Source organism: Daucus carota, chromosome 2 (genome assembly GCF_001625215.2).
Source record: "Daucus carota subsp. sativus chromosome 2, DH1 v3.0, whole genome shotgun sequence".
NCBI lineage: Eukaryota > Viridiplantae > Streptophyta > Magnoliopsida > Apiales > Apiaceae > Daucus > Daucus carota.
In genome coordinates, this window is record NC_030382.2 from 3250403 (window position 1) to 3269598 (window position 19196).

General features: G+C 36.5%; 1 protein-coding gene across 1 annotated transcript; it reads right to left on the reverse strand.

The window, feature by feature from the left end:
* Positions 1–8051: 8051 nt before the first annotated feature.
* Positions 8052–8813, reverse strand: LOC108203836 (uncharacterized). The gene has a single exon (XM_017373033.2). The coding sequence runs from the start codon at positions 8811–8813 to the stop codon at positions 8052–8054; it is 762 nt and encodes a 253-aa protein (XP_017228522.2).
* Positions 8814–19196: the final 10383 nt, after the last annotated feature.

Below are 19196 nucleotides of genomic sequence, written 5' to 3' on the forward strand. Positions count from 1 at the left end.
GATTTGGATTTTTGAAAGAAAAATATTTTTAATCGAAATTAATTTTTGGAATAAAATTAATTCGAATAAAAAATATTTGGACGTTACAGAGTTTGTATAGGATCTGATACGGTAAAATGGTATCAACCGCTCTGATGCCAATTGTTAGGTCCTGGAACGATTGTAGAAGGGGGGGTTGAATACAATCGTCACTTAAAAATAATCGCGGCGGAATAAATCTGATTGGAATATAACTTGTTAATCAGATTAAGATTAATTAATATAACAATGTTTTAAGCCGTTATATAATTAATATGGTTCGTTTTAATGTCCACTAGTTCGTAGAATAAATTTGACAGAAAGTATTCTAACTCAGCAGAACAAAACAACCGATTGATCAAAGCACAGTAAACTGCGGATTTAACGAATAGCAAGTTTAGCACAACTTGAAAGCTTACAAGCACTTTGAACACTTACAAATGAATGAGAATGAACCATATTTATAGGCAAATCTCAAGAACTAGGCAAGACAATGGTGGCAAAGACAATCTAGTGGTTGCTAAGACAATTTAGCACTTTGTCTTGCTGAGAAACATAAGGTAAGACAATCATAAGCATTGTCTATAGCTTAGTAAGACAATCTGAAGTGGTAAGACAATCCCAGGGACACGGTAAGACAATCAGGGCACGGTAAGACAATCTGTAGGATTGTCTTACACTCCAAACGGTAAGACAATCAGAAGGATTGTCATGGAAGCCACACGGTAAGACAATCACAAGGATTGTCTTGGCATCCACACGGTAAGACAATTGTATGGGACGGTAAGACAATCTGACAGATTGTCTTACCGTGTGTTGGAAGAGGATTTACACGGTAAGACAATCTGGAAGATTGTCTTACCTTGTTGTTTATGCAAGACAATCATCCTGATTGTCTTCCCTTGTATTCCAACAAGACAATTGCTTATATTTCATTAATTAATTATCCAATTAACATCCACTTAATTATATTAAATGCATAAATTCATAAATTAAATTAATTCGAGATAGAATTAATTTAATAAATAAATTACACATCATATATAATTATTTTGAGAAGTGGATTAAATAATTAGATAATCAATTATCCCTTTTCTTCTTCTTCAGAGTCTTCAGTCTTCTGTAAACAATTAAGATCTTCGACTTGAATGAACGACCACTTTCTTTTGACGTAGAATAATTAATCTGATGACCTGATACACAAATGTACTGTCTGGTTCATCTGTAACTAGCTCAATTAAATATTCCTTGTCATTTAAACAATTAAGCTGTGACTTGTTCGTCGATTCTTCGTCTTCTTAGTTCTTCTTCATTTGTAGACACAATGATGGAATCTTCTGAATAAATAAAGTATTGAAACTTTATACCTTCTGATCTTCTGGACGTGCTACAAAAGATTATTTGTACACTGAGGCTTGATCATATTAATGAACTTCTTCCAGTGGTTTGCAGCAGCATCCTGAAATTCTTCTGACATAAAATCTTCAATAAATCATTTGACGTTCTTCGTACGGATTCCGGATAACAATACTTGCTATTTACTTGCTTTCTTATCAGAGTTGAGTTAATTCCTATTAAATACAAATAGGCTTAACATATGGCTTTCAATTATAAAAACATTACTTTCATGAGTTGCTTGTACATTTATCAATCAATAAAATGTTTTCTATTTTTCAACCAATAACATTACCAAAACATCAACTTAGCCACCTAAAAAAATCGAAATGGGTAGAAAATTCATCAACTTCGGCCCCTAAAAAAATCCAACCAAAATTTGTAGAAAATTGGTGAATTATGAAAAAATATTCTGGAGTGGGAATCGGTCCTATGTCATCATACACACTAATTATAAACTTTAAAAATGTCAAAAAAATAAACTGCTATGTGATAAGGAATACATATTCAGGTTCAACTACTACGAAAATAGTTATCTACACTTCCAGCTTTCAACTTGGTTCTTGATATTTCAGCTCCTCTTCATAGTACAAGTATGAAACCCTAAACCCTCATCAAGTTTATGAAACCCTCCTGTAATTTGGGATTTTTTGAGTTCTACACAAATTTGGGTTTATACATGCTATATTAAGCTATATTATGCAGTGAGTTTCATATTATCTGGGTTTCAATTTCTGAATTTTTAGTTCATATATTATTTGGGGGTTTCATATTTATTTGCATGCACTGATCGAGTTTGTGGGTTTCATATTTGTTTGTATGCACTGAGTTTGTACGAGTATGTATGAGTGTGTATTAGTTGATATTTATGTTTGGATTATGTACCATTTAGGGTTTCAAGGTTTGGATTATGTTTTAAGAATTTTGAGTCATTAGTTTGTGTATGATACTTTATTTGTTGATTTTGTTGAGGATGTTGAGCAAGATAACAGGGTAGTTCTTGAGGATGATGAGGGTGGGTATGAAAAAAAAGATAAAGGTGGGGTAATGACTGGGGATGCGTCTCAGAGTCATGTAGCCAAATTGGTTGTTGGATCATTGAGCAACATTATTGCGACAGGAAAGATCGATGAAGTCCCTGCTGTTGAAAGACATGAGCAGACGATTCATGGAGTCAGACTTGGAGGAGAGAATCAAGTCATTGATGGTCGTAGTGCAAAGATTCCATTCCCGGTAGGTGATGAGATTATGACTGTGCACCAGGACAATGACACTGTCAAATTTGTGTCTACTCGAAAAGTTAGAAGGGTATTTTAAATTTTTTTAGCATCTTCACTAATCTAGCAGGTGTCTATTAAATATATATATATATATATATATATATATATATATACATAATATATATATATATATATATATATATATATATATAATTTGACTATTTTCATGTCCACTTTTTTAGAGAGCCAAGAAAGTTCAGGGCAAGAAAACAAAGAAAACTTTTTAAATGCAGACGTTGAACCTCAGCTTGTAGTTTAGATGGGTGAAAATTTTCCATAAGCATTGAAATGCTTGTGGACATGGGCAAAAGATGTCTTGACTGATGGCCGAACAGTTTCATTCGAGTCAAGCAAAGAAGCCTGTGGCTTTACAACGAAGCAAGTTGTTTACTTATCAGATATACATGAAATTTGCTCTGTAGGGGAAATGGCAGTGTCAATTAGTTCAAATTTAACCAAATATTTTTTTTTCTCATAGAATAGTGGTGGAATTAATATAAGAATCTTTGCTCACTGCTGCTTAATTATATGTATAGCTTCTTAAATGATCATGTCAAAAAGAACAAGATGACGAACATGATAAGCTTTGTAGATCCAAGCACAATTGGTGCCATTGGATGTGCTAATGCAACGAGGTCGCGTGCACCGGCTACACGATTCATGGATGCTACGAAGGGTCAATACTTTATCATGCCTTATAATAATGTGTGATTATCTATATAATTGCTAGCTACAGTATATAACTTCCAAATTCTAAATGCAATGGTTGAAATATTGCTGTCAAATTTGATAATATTTCTTTCCATTTAAATGTTGAATTTTTACTGAAATTCATGTTTCCGTATATAGGAACCTTGACAATTGTCAATCCCAACGCTGAAACAGTCTACTATATGGACCCACTTAAACGTCGAATTGCAAATGGGGAATGGGTAGATTTTGTCCACAAGTAAGAATAACTTCCGTAGTTTGTGTGTTAAGTATTGTCCCTTTGTGATCGATCGTATTTTGCAATGCTATATTAATTTGGTGTATCTTATTTTCTTTAATGTGACATTAAATTTTATATGGGAAAATATGGTAGTACTAATTCATACTTCTAGTTATTTAATTTTACTTTCTTTAATTTGGATTTTCTCACCGATTCTGTATTTAATCATACACTCGTAAAACCATTGACTTACAAAAATTATTATATTTTTCACTGGCGGCGTAGGTTGAACATAGTTTATAGTGAAGATCATATTAACGAGGTCCGGACTAATCTTGCCAAATACTTTATGAAACGTCATGCAAGTTAGGTTCTACAGTGGCCATTTCTTTTGAACTAGTTATAAATTAAGCTTGTAATGTTGAATGTTAGGTATTTTGCTCATCATACTTGTAGTTTGATGATGATGATGTTTGGTTTGTGGTTGATGAACTTAAGCTAGACGTTGGTTGTTTAGTTTGTGGATTAGTGCTTGGTCGGATTGTCTGGATTACTGCTAGGTCGGTTTTCATGTTTTGATGTTTGGATTGTGGATTGTGGTTGGTTTATATATATGTTTAAGAAGTTGGTTTACATGTGTTTTCAACAGGTGGTTAATATATACATGCTTGAGCACATGTGGTTTATAGCAATTGTGAAATTTATATACAAAAAGTTTACATATTAACAGATAATGGGTTTGGAAATAAAAAACAACAATTGTGCTCACAACAATCTAATAACCAGTAAAATACTTAAAACTTATTGCTCCATCAACATTCCAACTAGGAAATATAACAAAGACTTGTCTCAAAAGCTAAACAACTATGATGGATAACCCAAACATTTTTTTTGAACAACTCTCATATTGGATAAAATGATGAGTGGTTGCTTGAAGGACCTCTCACAATGGTACTTGCTCCAACTGTTGTTTACAACAAGCTATAACAAAGCTTTGTTTTACAAAGTAGTTGTTATCATGCTTTGACACCACCGGGAAAGAAGTTACTATTGTTTATAGAAATATAAATGAAAATAGACAGCTTTGGTTGACTCTAATAAAATGTTGTGTGTAAGTTAGAAAACTATTGTTTCAAAACCTCTTGCATAAATGTTCTTGCCTTAAACTGTCGTCTACAAAAAGCTACTACAAGGCATCTTTTTCAGACCTATTGTTGCCATGCTTTCCGACCACAGGGATGTCGATGTAACGTTGTCAGAAAAATATTAAAAAAAAATAGAATGCCTTACTTGACATGTATACCCCATTGTTTGTCACCTAAAACCGTTGTATTATATGTCTTTTAACAATTGTCCTTTATAAGACAATGTTGTTCATAAGTAAGTTTAACAAATAACAGGAAACTATTGTGCTATATTGTTCTAACAATGGTTAAACTGGACTTTTCTGATAAAAATGAGAGGGCGGTCCGATAGTCAACGGGAAATTTCAGAGACATGGGTGACAAATAGTTGTGGGAACCTGTTTTCCTTGTAGTGATAATTATAAACAATCACTAATGAGAAAACTAGGATTTAAAACACAACATTAATACCTGTTTTTGGGCTCCCAGCCATAAAACATAACGAATTTTAAACCTCAATCTATCGATTCAGTACTTAATAAACTCAAAGAAATAAATAAACACATGAATATTATGGATTGCTGTGGCCAGGCCTTAATCTAGTGGGGAATCCCCGCCAGTTAACCTATGTGACATGGCTAAAAGTGTTTTTAATAATTCCCCTTACCTTTTGTGTAGACCAATCCATAGTGCAAGGTACCCTTCAAGTATCGACAAATTCTCTTTATTGCTTTTAAATGCATCACCGTGGGTCTCTCCATGTAACGACTGACTATTCCTACCGAATAAGCTATGTCAGGTCGTGTATAAACCAGGTCGAATTCACAGCTTCACCAGCTCTGTCCGCATCAATCTGTAAATTAAACTCCATGGGGTATTTTACAGAGTTACACTCACTTAAACCAGCTCGTTGCAGCACCTTCTTCGCATACGCTGTCTGCTTTATCTCTATACATCCTTTGTGTTGCTCAACCTCCAATCCCAGGTAGTAAGATAATTTGCCAAGGTCAGTCATTCCAAATTCATGATTCATCTCCCCCTTGAATTTGACAATGGCTGAAACGGATGTACCAGTGATGATTAAGTCGTCCACATAAACACCAACAATTAACGAATCAGTTCCGTTCTTACGGGTGTAAACAGCATGTTCGTAGGGACATTTGATGAAACCCAAACGAAGTAAACACTTGTTTAATTGAGCGTACCAGGCGCGAGGTGCCTGACAGAGACCATAAAGAGCTTTTAGAAGTTTATAGACCTTAGTCTCAGAACCTGCTTTCACATATCCTTTGGGCTGAGCAACGTACACTTCTTCATCGAGAACTCCATTCAGAAAAGCGGATTTAACATCGAGATGGTGAACCTCCCATTCATTTTTAGCAGCAAGAGCTAGAAGTAGCCGCACCGTTTCCAATCGAGTCACTGGGGCAAATACTTCGTTGTAGTCAATACCAGGTTGTTGTGCATAGCCTTTCGCCACCAGGCGTGCTTTGTGTTTAGTGATAGCATCTGAGGTATCTCGTTTTAATTTAAACACCCACTTGAGATCAATGGCCTTGTGACCTTGTGGTAAATCTGTAAGCTCCCAAGTCTGGTTCTTCTCAATTGTAGCAATCTCTGTGTCCATTGCAACACGCCAAGCTTCATATTTGATGGCTTGCTCAAAAGTAACCGGTTCATCTATACCAGACAAAAATAGTTCTTCTTCGAGCTCAACAACCTCAGTAGCATTGTAGATATCAGAAAGAGCCCGTAAGCGTTGTGGTGCACTTTCAGGTGTAACAGAACCAGTGACAGAGCTTGGAGAAGAGGGCTGAGACATAGATGGTGGTGTGAGAGGTTCTGCACTGTCATTCTTAAGACTGAGGTCAGGAAAAACAAGAGATTGTGTGGGCACTTCTTCGACATGACTGGAAACAGACCAATTCCAGCCTTTTGATTCATCAAACATCACATCACGTGAAACGTGAATACGGTCTGAGGTGGGATCATATAGGCGGTATGCCTTTGTCCCTGATTCTCTCCCAAAATGTACTAACACATGACTTCGATCATCCAGTTTTCGAGTGAATACTGATGGAACCTTCATATAACACATACAACCAAAAATCTTCAAGTCTGCAACACTTGGTTTTTGCCCAAACCAAGCTTCATGAGGAGTGATCTGTGAGAGAGAGCGTGTAGGCAATTTATTGAGCACATAAACAGCATGCTTTACTGCTTCTCCCCAAAATTGGGCTGGTACAGACCTTTCTTTTAACAGACTTCTGGCCATAGCTGTCACGGTACGATTACGACGCTCTACAACACCGTTTTGTTGCGGTGTGTAGGGTGCCGTATAATGCCTGAGAATGCCTGAATCTGCACAGAAATTTTTGAACTCTTTGGAGCAGAACTCGCCTCCACGATCAGTACGAAATACTTGTATAGTGTTCTTGGTACCATTCTCAACTAACAGTTTAAATCGTTTAAAACAGCTTAAGGCTTCATCTTTTGTTTTTAGCATGTAAACCCACATCATACGACTAAAGTCATCGACCAAGAGCATAAAATATTTGTTACCAGCAGGGGTGGTAGGTGAGATAGGTCCACATAAATCGCCATGTATCAATTCTAAGACAGATTTAGCAACGAAATTTGAATGAGAGAAAGGCTTACGTTGTTGTTTTGTCAGAAGGCAGCTGCTACATAGATCTTTTGGCAAGTGGATTGCGGGAAAATCATGCACCATTTTGTTTCTTGCCATCAACTGCATAGCCTTGAAGTTAACATGCCCAAGTCTTGAGTGCCAAAGCCAAGTTTCCTCTTCCTTTCTTGTCAGCAAACACATCTCCTTGCTGTTTTCGATATGAATCTTATAAAGGCGATTTGTAGACCTCTGTACGTGCATCATGAGTCGGCCACAGCTATCGTAAACCCACAAACTTTCCCCATTCAAAACAACTCGGTACCCTTCTTCTGAAAGCTGACCCAGGCTTATGATGTTGCTACGTAGAGTAGGGATATAGTAAACACCATGAAGCTTCTTGATCTCTCCGTTCTTGCAAACCATGTTTATTGTCCCTTTTCCCTCGATTTGTACCAATGAACCATCACCAAATTTAACCTGTCCGTGCTTGGATTTTTCCAAACTCTCGAATTTGTCACGACATCTGGTCATATGGTTACTCGCACCATTGTCGAGATACCACATGTTTTCTGCAACCTCTTTTTCATCAAATTTTCACCTTCACTTAAAAAGATCACGCCATCTATGGCATTATCAGTCATGGCCATCAAAAGAGCAGGTTCATCATCAGTAGTTTAAGTTAGATTTGCCTCACCACGCTGCACTCTGTCCCTTTTTGGCTTTCTACACTCCGCTGCGAAATGGCCATATGTTCCATAATTAAAACACTTAATCTTACTCCTGTCGATTCTTTCACGACTTCTTTGGTTTCCACCTCGATTTGATCGTTGCAGCCACTCTTCTCGTGTAAGCAAGAGCTTTCCATTTGTGGCTTCATGTTTGGACCATTCTTCCTCAGTCATCAAAAGTTGCTGACCCTCCTTGCTCTCCACCTGTCCCGAAAGACGTTCCTCATGAGCTTTCAAAGAGCCGATTACCTCCTCAATGGACATTGTTTCAAGGTTTCCAAACTGCTCAAGGGCTGAAGCAATCTGTAGAAACTTTGTTGGCACTGCCCTTAAAATCTTTTTCACAACATACGCTTCTCCAATTGATTCACCAAGTGCCCTGATCCTCGCGACCAAGCCATTCAATTTCAAGCAAAAATCATCCAATTGTTCTGAATCTTTCATGGTTAATGACTCAAACTCAGCCTTGAGAGTTTGTGCCTTAGCCTTTTTGACTCTATCAGCACCCAGAGAAGCCGTTTTAATAGCCTCCCACATGTCTTTTGCAGTCGTACGTTCTGCTAGCGTCAACAACAATTCTTCTGAGATAGATTGATAAATCATCGCCATAGCCCGCTTGTCTGCCTTGTCCTCAATGACTGTCTTGGGGTCTTTGGGCTCTACTGCTTCCCACACATTGTATGCCTGCAAGAATACCTTCATCTTCATCTACATTGTATGCTGGAACGGACTCCAAGTATGCTGCTGCAGGGGAAGAAATGCTAGCTCGGAATGTGATTGCTGCAGAGCTTGTCAAGAAGTTTGGACTGGAGAAGAATGAACAGGACAAGGCTGGATCTTGATTTTCTCACCTTTTTAATGATTAAGGGGGAGGAAATTAGGAAAATAAGACTTTACTTAAGTGTTTTATCTGCTTAAGTACATTATTTGGCCCTAAGTTTATTTGTTTCTAAGTTTGTTTCTAAGACTAAGTTTTTGTTGGTTGGTTTGGATTTGAATTTGCTGGTCTCAGGTGGTTTATCCTGAGTTAATTTGGTTTGATTTTGTTTGGATAATATTTTGGATACCAGGTGGTTTATCCTGGTTAGGATTATTTGGAATATCTATGCAATTTGCTTTGATTAATTGTTTCTGTGTTAAATTTTGCATATCTGTGAATTAGATATATTTGTTAGATTATATTCTCTGTGATAATTGTTAAAGTTTAGTGATATTAGATTGCTATATTTAGGGGGAGTTTATTACTTTTCCTAATATAGTGTAATCATCAAAAAGGGGGAGATTGATACTCTCAAGGTTTTGATGATGACACTAACAGCAAGCTAATAACATGAAACTGATATGTGTTAGCATGCTATCAAAGGTTGTTTATGCGGACTAACAGTATTTCAGGATGTTAGCATGATTATAGCTGTCAGCAAGCTTACAGGAATATTTACAAGCTATCAGCAGGCTTACAGCGTGAACAGAGAAACCATCGGATAAAGATCAAAGTCTATTTTCAAGGAGATTTAATAGGAAACGACTTTGTAAGGATTCTAATATTTATATATATCTGATATAAATATTAGAGCTCAGTTTTATAAAGAGTTTCATTCAAAAACGTTTTCCTAACAAATAGGAGATTTTATTTCAAATCGATTTTATCTTTAACAAACTCCTATTTTGTTTCAAACGGGTTTTAGTTTAAATGTCTTACTGAGATGATTTCAAACGTGTTTTATCTTTTACTCAGTAAACATATATCATTCAAACGTTCATCATTCAATTCAAATTTAAACGTGAGGTTGTTACCAAGATCGTTGGGAAGTTTGTTGGATTATGACCGTTGGTATGATGTATATAAATTTGTGTGTGCTTTCATTTTCGGAAGAGAACAAGGAGAACACACCAAGCTTTCTGAAATACAACTCTTTACATTGCTAAATCTTTATTGAGCTCTAGTGCTTATATTTGCATATATATCTATATTGAGAGTTCATAGTTTCGGTTGTATTACACTTATTCATTGTATTGTTCAAGGTGTAATGTTTTGTTGCTGTGTATCGAGCTTGTGAAACAAGGGAACAAGGGGACTAGTTAGCTTGGAGAATATACTTGGGAAGTATAGGTCTTGGTAGGCTTTTGGTTCGTGGTTCAGGGGTTTCAGCAGGCTGATAACAGGAACAAGGGAGAAAGGGAGTTATATTATTGAATCTTGTAATCGTTGTTATTATTGATTAATAATATAATCTCTTACCAGTTGGTAGGGGACCAGGACGTAGACCATTAGGGTTAGGGGTCGAACCTGGCTAAAATTCTTGGTGTTGCTAGCATACTGCTTTACATTATCTGCATTGCATTTATCTTATTAGCAGGCTATCAGTTTACTCTGAAAATTAACAGCAGGCTGTCATTGACAGATTAATTTATTCGGTAACTTATAAAAATCGGGTATATTAGCCATAACACCTATTCACCCCCCCTCTAGGTGTGTAATTTCAATCTAATGAATATACTTTTTATGTTTTCAATGAAATATAAATTTTTTTTAGATAACTACAAGTTTTAGTTAATAAATGAAAAAGGAAATTATATGATTTTTTTATAAGAGAAATCATTGAAATTAGATGGTCTTGATTCATCATACAACCAGTTGTGTGTATGCTAATTCTATTACGATTAATATTTTATTAAAAATATTCTTGAAAATTTAGGGGTGTGTTAGTATATTTGTAAATAATCTAATGACTATATTGTATATCTTTTTCAGATTTTAATAATCGAATGGAAAATCTAATTTTCAAAATCTTGTAATATATATTCTGATTTAATGGGATATCGGTTTTAACATGAGAAAAAATAGGATTCAATAAATTTAAAGTAATTACTTATATTCAAGTTTAGTTTATAAATTACTATTTAATTTAAGTATAGTTTAATTCATTGTCGTAAATAATTATGATTTGATTAGCATCGTCTTTTTTTTCTTAATTAATTAGTGGCATCTTAATAATATTAATTTTGACTTTAAAATCTATAAACATGTTTCTTTCTAAAAAGAAGTTTATTTCAACATCATAGAAAATATAATTCTATTCACCTACTAGTTCTCAAAAAAAAAACATATTTACTTTTACTATCACCATAAAAAGATATTTAATAACCTAGTAAGGGATGAAAGAGTACCAAGACAAATACTTAGTGTTAAAAGTGATTTACATGATAGCCAAAATATTGTGTATATTATATCAAATCTACACAACTTGACTATGTGAAATCATGATTCTTTGAAGTCATATATGTAGATCAACCTAGAACTAGAACATTCTTTTAGCGAATTTTCATTAGTCAAAAATGTGCTTCAAAGCAGATTTACCAACACAATAAAAGAGGCATTAAGACTCGATTAGACTCTTGTTCTAAATAATAATAGAGACATGGACGTTCAATATGGAAAATTTAATTTGTAAAGACTACTGCATTTTGTAAGTACTAGATAAGATTTAAAGATGATGAAGATTCCAATGTTAACATACACCATTCAAAAATTCTACAAAATTTCTCCATCTCTTCATCAACACAAATCTATATAACAATAGATACGTCAAATCTAAACAAATCGTGACCCAATATGTAAAGAGTATGCAAGTCCTTATTGAACAAATTCTTCATCAAACAACAGAGAAGGATGGAATAAGAGAGAGAAGGATCTTGTCATAATATCCATGCAAAGCTAGATGTTGAGAATATTGTTTGAGGAGAAACAGAAGGAAGTTGTCCACCATCGGGTAGACAGGACCCTATCCTAAAGAAATTGAATGGAAAAAAACAACGAGATTGTGGAAAGTAGAAAGCTGAATGTTACACTTGAGAAAAATATGAAGAATCTTTTGGATGAGAACCTCGCTTGGACAAAATATGTAATATCTTGTGAAATGAAGGAAGCATCTCTCAGTCACAAATTTGAAGCTGCCCTTGCTCAAGTAAGCAGGCTGCACGGCCTTTTACCACCAATGGTGCTTTAGCAGCCCTCGCTGAAGAGTAAAATGTTGCTTCTTTTTCTCGATACTAATATTCTGAAAAGAACACAAACACACAAGGAAAAGCATAGGTAGTAGCAGTGCAAGATGTTTAAGAAACTGAGGCCGAAAAGGTGAAGACGGGAGCTGCTGAGACCGGGAGGGTAGTCGGGAGAACAAAAAGGGCATGATCTGCCGTGAGTTAGAAATGAGCGTTTTGGCCTAACCACGGTGGCATCTGTGCTTTTGCATGGTTTATGGGAACCAAACCATGAATACAGGATTCACGGGTCCCACAAACCATGCAAAAGCACGAATGCTAGCATTCCTAGGCCAAAATGCTCATTTCCAACTCAGCGCACATCATTCAGTTTTTATTCTCTCCACTACCCTCCCCCGTCTCAATAGCTCTAGTGTTCACCTTCTCGGCCTGAGTATCCTGAACATCTTGCAGTGCTACTACCTGAGCTTTTCATTGTGTGTTTGTGTTATTTTTAAAGACATTAGTATCGACAAAAGAAGCAACATTTTGCTCTTCACCGGGGGCTACCAAAGCATCATTGGCCTAGCCATGCTGGCATGTGTGTTTTTGCATCATTTCTGGGAACCAAACCATGAATACAGGATTCACCGGTCCCATAAACACTGCAAAAGCACCGATGTCAGCGTTCCTAGGCCAAAATGCTCATTTTCAACTCAGCGCAAATCATGCCCTTTTTATTCTCTCCACTACCTTCCCCCGTCTCAATGGCTCTAGTCTTCACCTTCTCGGTCTCAGTTTCCTGAACATAATGCATTGCTACTACCTAAGCTTTTCCTTGTGTGTTTATGTTCTTTTTATATAAATTGGTATCGAGAAAAGAAGGAAAATTTTGCTCTTCAGCGGGGGCTGCCAAAGCACCATTTGGTGGCAAAAGCCCCTGCAGCCTGTTTACTTCCACCATGCATGGTAGCTTCAAATTTGTGACTGCGAGATGCATCCTTGATTTCACAAGATATTGCATTTTTTGTCCAAGACAGGTTCTCATCCAAAAAAATCTTCACATTTTTCTCAAGTGCCTCGTTAAGCTTTATAATTTCCACAATCTTCTTGTTTTTCTGGTTCGATTTCTATAGAATAGGGAGCCTGACGTTGTCTGACAGATGCTCGACTGCTTCTTTCTGTTTCTCCTCAAATAGTATTCTCAACCTCTTACTCTGAATCAAATACCTTATTTGAGCTCGTATAGTCAGAACTTGGATAGTCGATAAACAAGCATGAAAGTTGAAATCCTAGTTTTGAACAAAGTCTAGTACTCTAAATGGAGGTAAAAATACTGACGTATCTTGAAGTATCCGATCTCGATTATCTTGACAAGATCTATGATGGTCTATTCATATCCACAAAGACGGTGCCAAAGAATGATATTGAAATATTCGCATTTATTTATTATTATTATTAAAATTTGAATTAGAATAGAATTAATAATGTTAGTTTAGTAATTTGATTAGAGAGAGAATTAGTAATTTAGGCTAATAATAATAATTGTTTTAAAATGATTTGATTTAGAATAGAACTAGTAATTAGATAATATAAAGAATAATATTAATTACTAGAGTTCTATTAATTGTAGGACACTTAGGACTACATAAAAAGATATTAGTTATTAAGAACCCTAATTAAAAGCAAGAGCGTAGCCGCAGAATAAAGGAAAAAGGGAGAGAACGGAGAAGCGAGAACAGGAGGTTCCGAGAGTGAAGGTATACCTGTTTCCTTCCTTTTGGTTGTGAAATTGATAAAGTATGATATGTTAGTACCATCACATTGATATGCGTGCTTAACGATAATTATATTAATAATTAAAAACAAACAGAATCGGAGAATTAGCATATGCATGGTGTCCGCCTCACTTTCACACACTGATGTATAGGTTCAGTAGCAAATTATACAAGTCAGGCTTGATTATGGTTGTCGTTGAGTACAGGCGTGTGTACAGGCTGATGTGTAGCAGCCAGAGTAATGTTTTAGGCAGTAAATTTGTGACCGCTGTTTAGTATAAATAATTACATGTTTTAATATATTATAATCTTATATTTAGGTTCGGAGTCGAAAGTTTAGATAATTATTTACGGCGTCTCGTGAGTGTTCGATTAGCTATGTTCGAGGTACGTATTTTATTCCTTTTATTCAGTGCTACTCCTTTCGGTATTAATTAATTTTGATCTGTCCTATTTTAATCCGTCTTATTTGCTAAGTTTGTTTTGTGCTGTTCATTCGACTGTTTTGATTTCCGAAAAATATTTTTAAAAAAATCAATTTTGAAAGATTGAAATATTTGTTATGCGGTTTCCAAAGATTTTACAAATTATAATGTGTTTAGTTTATTTGGAATATCTGTACCATGTGATTTTAAAGTTGTGAAAACTATTTGTTTTAAACCCTTTGATAGATATAGGGTATACCGAGTTAACCAGCTGTAGGGGTACTACAGCCATGTCTTTGCGGCACCATTGACATGACACTTCCGTGATAGTGTTATTTGTCATGGCGTATCCTTCTGTTAGCTCTTGGGAGGAGCTTTGGCCATTATGATTATTTGTTGAGGATACGTGGGTGCCTCAGTTTGATTTGATCAGTGATTTGACAGTGACGTTGTATATGCCGTACCCGTTATCTGGTTTGTTGCAGGCATTAGGTACCCTATGATGTGTGTATTTGTATCTATTCTATTTGATCTCGGTATGAAATATCCTAACCCCTCGTTGCTTCAGCCGGATATTTTAAAATAACTGTTTTATATTATCGTCAAAATATTTTTAATTGTTTCTTGTTTTGTAAATGCTTCCAATCCGTACTGGGCATTTGGCTCATGCCGTATTATTCTTCTAGCAGGTACTTAGGGGGATTCGGGACTGTGCGATGGAGAGCAGCCCATTCTTTTTCATTGATTAGGATTTATGGACTTCTAGCATTTATTCTGTTTTATTGTTAGAGATTCTATTTGTTCGCATTATTCGGATTTAATTATTTTGGAGGATTTAAATCATTTTAGAAATTATCAGACTTGCTTATTATCGTTTGGAATATAGTTGGTGCTCTGTTTGCAGGTTTTGGATCTGTAGGTAACTCCTCGTCTTAATTTAAGATGGGGGTGTTACAAAGTTGGCATTAGAGCTCAGGTTGTTTCCTGTAGAAAAACCTATTTAGGTTCACCCGTGAGAGTGGGTAGAAGTTAGGATGGGTATTCTGTTTAAATTCATTTCAACTGCTCACTTCATCTGCGCATTTCATTTGATATCTGCTTGTCCTATTTTCTTATCCAATCTTGTTGTCTTCATTCGCTTCGTTTCTTATATTGTAGATGCCTCCTATACGTGAGCCTCCTAGGCGCGATAACGTTAACATCGGTGCAGCTGAGTTAGCTCAGTTAATAGCTCAAGCAGTGACTCAGGCTTTGCAACAAGCTACGCAAAATCAGGGAAACCCGGGAAATCATGAGGAGCAACCAAATCAGCCTGATGGACTAGCTTGGTTCGATAGGTTCGTTAAGCAAAAACCAGATTCTTTTCATTCAGCACCACAGCCTATTGATGCTGAAAATTGGATTGTTCATCTTGAGAAGATTTTTGATGCATTGGGATGTGATGACGCTACAAAGGTGAGGTTGGCAGTGTATAAGTTCGAGGGGGATGCTCAGAGGTGGTGGGGAGGAGTGAAGAGGGGTGATGCATTTGTTGAGGCATTGACTTGGCAGGGGTTCACATATTTGTTTTATGAGCGGTACTTCTTAAAGGCAGAGAAGGATGGTTATATGAGAGAGTTTAATTCCATTGAACAGAAGCATGATGAGAGTATCACCGAGTATCTTGCGAGATTTATCATGTTGGCAAGATTTGCTGGGACTTCTGCAGGGACTGCAGCACAGCAAGCAGAGAAATTTAAATGGGGGTTGAAGTCGTCTCTTAGGATGTCTATCATTTCTTCTAAATTTCAGAATGTAGCAGAGGTGGCTGATGCAGCCAAGGATGTTGAGAAAGAGCGTATAGACTTCCGGACTAACATATCTGATAGTGGTCGTAAGACGTGTAGAGATGATCAGCAGGTTACAGTACAGGGTAGACAGTCAGGGACGAAGTCAGCAAACATCTGTGAGGGGGGCCAAAAAAAATTTCTTCCATACAGTAAAAATTTTCAGCAGCACTGTAAAATATGTGTCTCCATGGGGTGCTCCAGTGTTGTATGAGATTATGTATTCACTACAGGGAGTTGAATAAGGTGACTATCAGGAACAGGTATCCATTGCCACGTGTTTTGGGCGAAGTATTTTTCAAAAATTGATTTGAGATCGGGTTACCATCAGTTGCGGGTAAGAGACGAGGATATTCCCAAAACAGCTTTTCGCACTCGATATGGTCACTATGAGTTTCTTGTGATGTCTTTTGGGTTGACGAATGCACCAGCCGTGTTTATGGACTTGATGAACTGGATCTTTCATGATTACCTTGATAAATTTGTTGTGGTCTTCATTGATGATATCTTGATATACTCTAGGAGTAAGGAGGAGCATGCGGAACATTTGCGCATTGTGTTGGGAATTTTGAGAGAGAAGAAATTGTTTTCCAAATTTCAAAGTGTGAGTTTTGGTTGGAGCAGGTTGCATTTTTGGGTCATATTGTGTCTGGTAAGGAATTGAGTTGGATCCTACGAAAGTCGAGGCTATCACTAATTGGCCAAGACCTAGCAATGTTACAGAGGTGAGGAGTTTCTTGGGTTTTGCAGGCTACTACAGGCGCTTTGTTGAGGGGTTTTCGTCCATAACTTGCCAATGACTCAACTAATGAGGAAGGGTGATAAGTTCGAGTGGAATGATGATCGTGAGCAGAGTTTCCAAGAGCTAAAGAAGAGGTTGATGTCAGCTCCTATACTTGTTTTACCATCAGACGGTGGGGGATGTGGGCTACATTATCTTATTTTGAGTTTCTTAGTGTTCCATGTGTCCATTGTACTGAATTTCAGACAACAAATTTCTTACTCTAGTATCTAAATTTTGAAAGGTGGAGATGGGATTTGTAAGTCTAAATGTCTAGGTATAAAGATTATGTAATAGATATTTGTATCACAGTGAGGGCTAAACCAAGGTGGTGAAATGACTCGGACTATTTTTTTAACCAAAATGCATTTTTGGTTAATTCTTAAATCACAAAGATATATTCAACCTCCCGATTCTCCACTAATGATGGACCTCAGATTATGATACTTTCAAGGTTTTGATGATCACACTGCCAGCAAGCTAATAGCATAAAACTGATGCTTGTTAGCGAGCTATCAAAGTTATATATACTTGTGCTAACAGCTTGATTTGTTTTAGTATTATGTTTCAACTGTCAGCAAGCTTACAGGTTGTCATTCAGGCTTATCAGCAAGCTCACAGCGTGAACAGAATAACAAATGGATAAGGATCAAAGTCGAAAAGCAAGGAGATTTATTAGGAATCGATTTGTAAGGACTTTAATATTTATATATGACTTCTATAAATATTAGAGCTCAGGTTTTAAATCAGTATTTCAAACTAAAACGATTTCCTAACTGTAGGAGTGTTTATCTCTATTTCGATCTTATCTTTAACAACTCCTATCCTATTTCAAATTATGGTTTTTCATATAAACGTTTTACTGAGATATATTCACAACGTTTCTACGCTTTTTACTCAGTAAAACTTCACAAGATTAAACGTTCAAATTGGGAACAATATGCGTGAGTTCGGTTGGAACAAGAACGTTTGAATTTGTTAGCAAATTGACCGTTGGATCTTTGTGTATATATTTCCGTTTTCAATAACAAGAACACACTTCAAGCTTCTGAAATACAACACACTTACATTGCAAAATTTATTTGAGCTCTAGTACTATATTTGATTATATATCTATATTGAGTTCATAGTTTCGGTTGTATTACACTCATACATTGTATTGTTCAAAGTGTAAAGGTTTGTTGCTGTGTATCGAGCTTGTGAAACAAGGGAACACAGGGGACTAGTTAGCTAGAAGAGTATACTTGGGAAGTATAGGTCTTGGAGAGCTTTTGGTTCGTGGTTCAGGGGTTTCAGCAAGCTGATAACAGGAACAAGGGTTAAAGGGAGTTATATTATTGCATCATTGTAATCGTTGACATTATTGATTATATAATATAATCTCTACCAGTTGGTAGGGGACCAGGACGTAGACCATTAGGGTTAGGGGTCAAACCTGGCTAAAATTCTCTGTGTTGCTAGCTTACTGATTATATCTGTTTTGCATTGCATTTGCATTGTTAGCTAGCTGACTGTTTACTCTGAAATTAACAGCAAGCTGTCTAAGACAGTTTAATTATTCGGTAACAATTAAAAATCGGCCATATTAGCCATAACACCTATTCACCCCCCCCTCTAGGGTGTGTAATTTCAATTGGTATCAGAGCCAGGTTTGTACTAATACTTCTGTAACAGGAATAGTATCGATCGATATGGCTGATAACTTTCAGGGAAGTCCGATTTTAGAGCTCCTCTCCTCACGGGTTCTGACAATTACAATTGGTGGAAAGGCCAAATGGAGGCTCATCTATCCAGAGATCCCCTAATGCAAAGAGTTGTGCAAAAGAGGTCCTTATGAATATTGATAAAGATGGCAAAGTCAAGGACGTTGATGTTCTCACAGCGGACGAGCTATCAAAGGTTGCTGCCAATGGAAAAGCAAGGAGTACATTGATCAATGGGCTGAATCAAGCTGAATATGACAAGGTCTCATCTCTCAAAACAGCAAAGGAAATTTGGGATGCATTGGAGACGTATCATGAAGGCTCACAAGGCTTAAAGAAGGTCAAGCTCGGAAAGCTCATGAAAGAATTTGGAAGCTTTGCTATCAAGAAGGGAGAATCCATTCGTGAAAGCCAAGCTAGATTCCAAGTTACTCTTAACAGCCTTGAAAGACTTGGCAAAAAGATTCCTCAATCGGAAATCAACATGAATATTCTAAATGCAGCTCCGTTCGAATATGGTGCCAAGGTCACTGCATTGGAATCAGCTCCTCAACATTGATACTATGGACCACCTGGCTATATTTGCTGAGTTGGAAA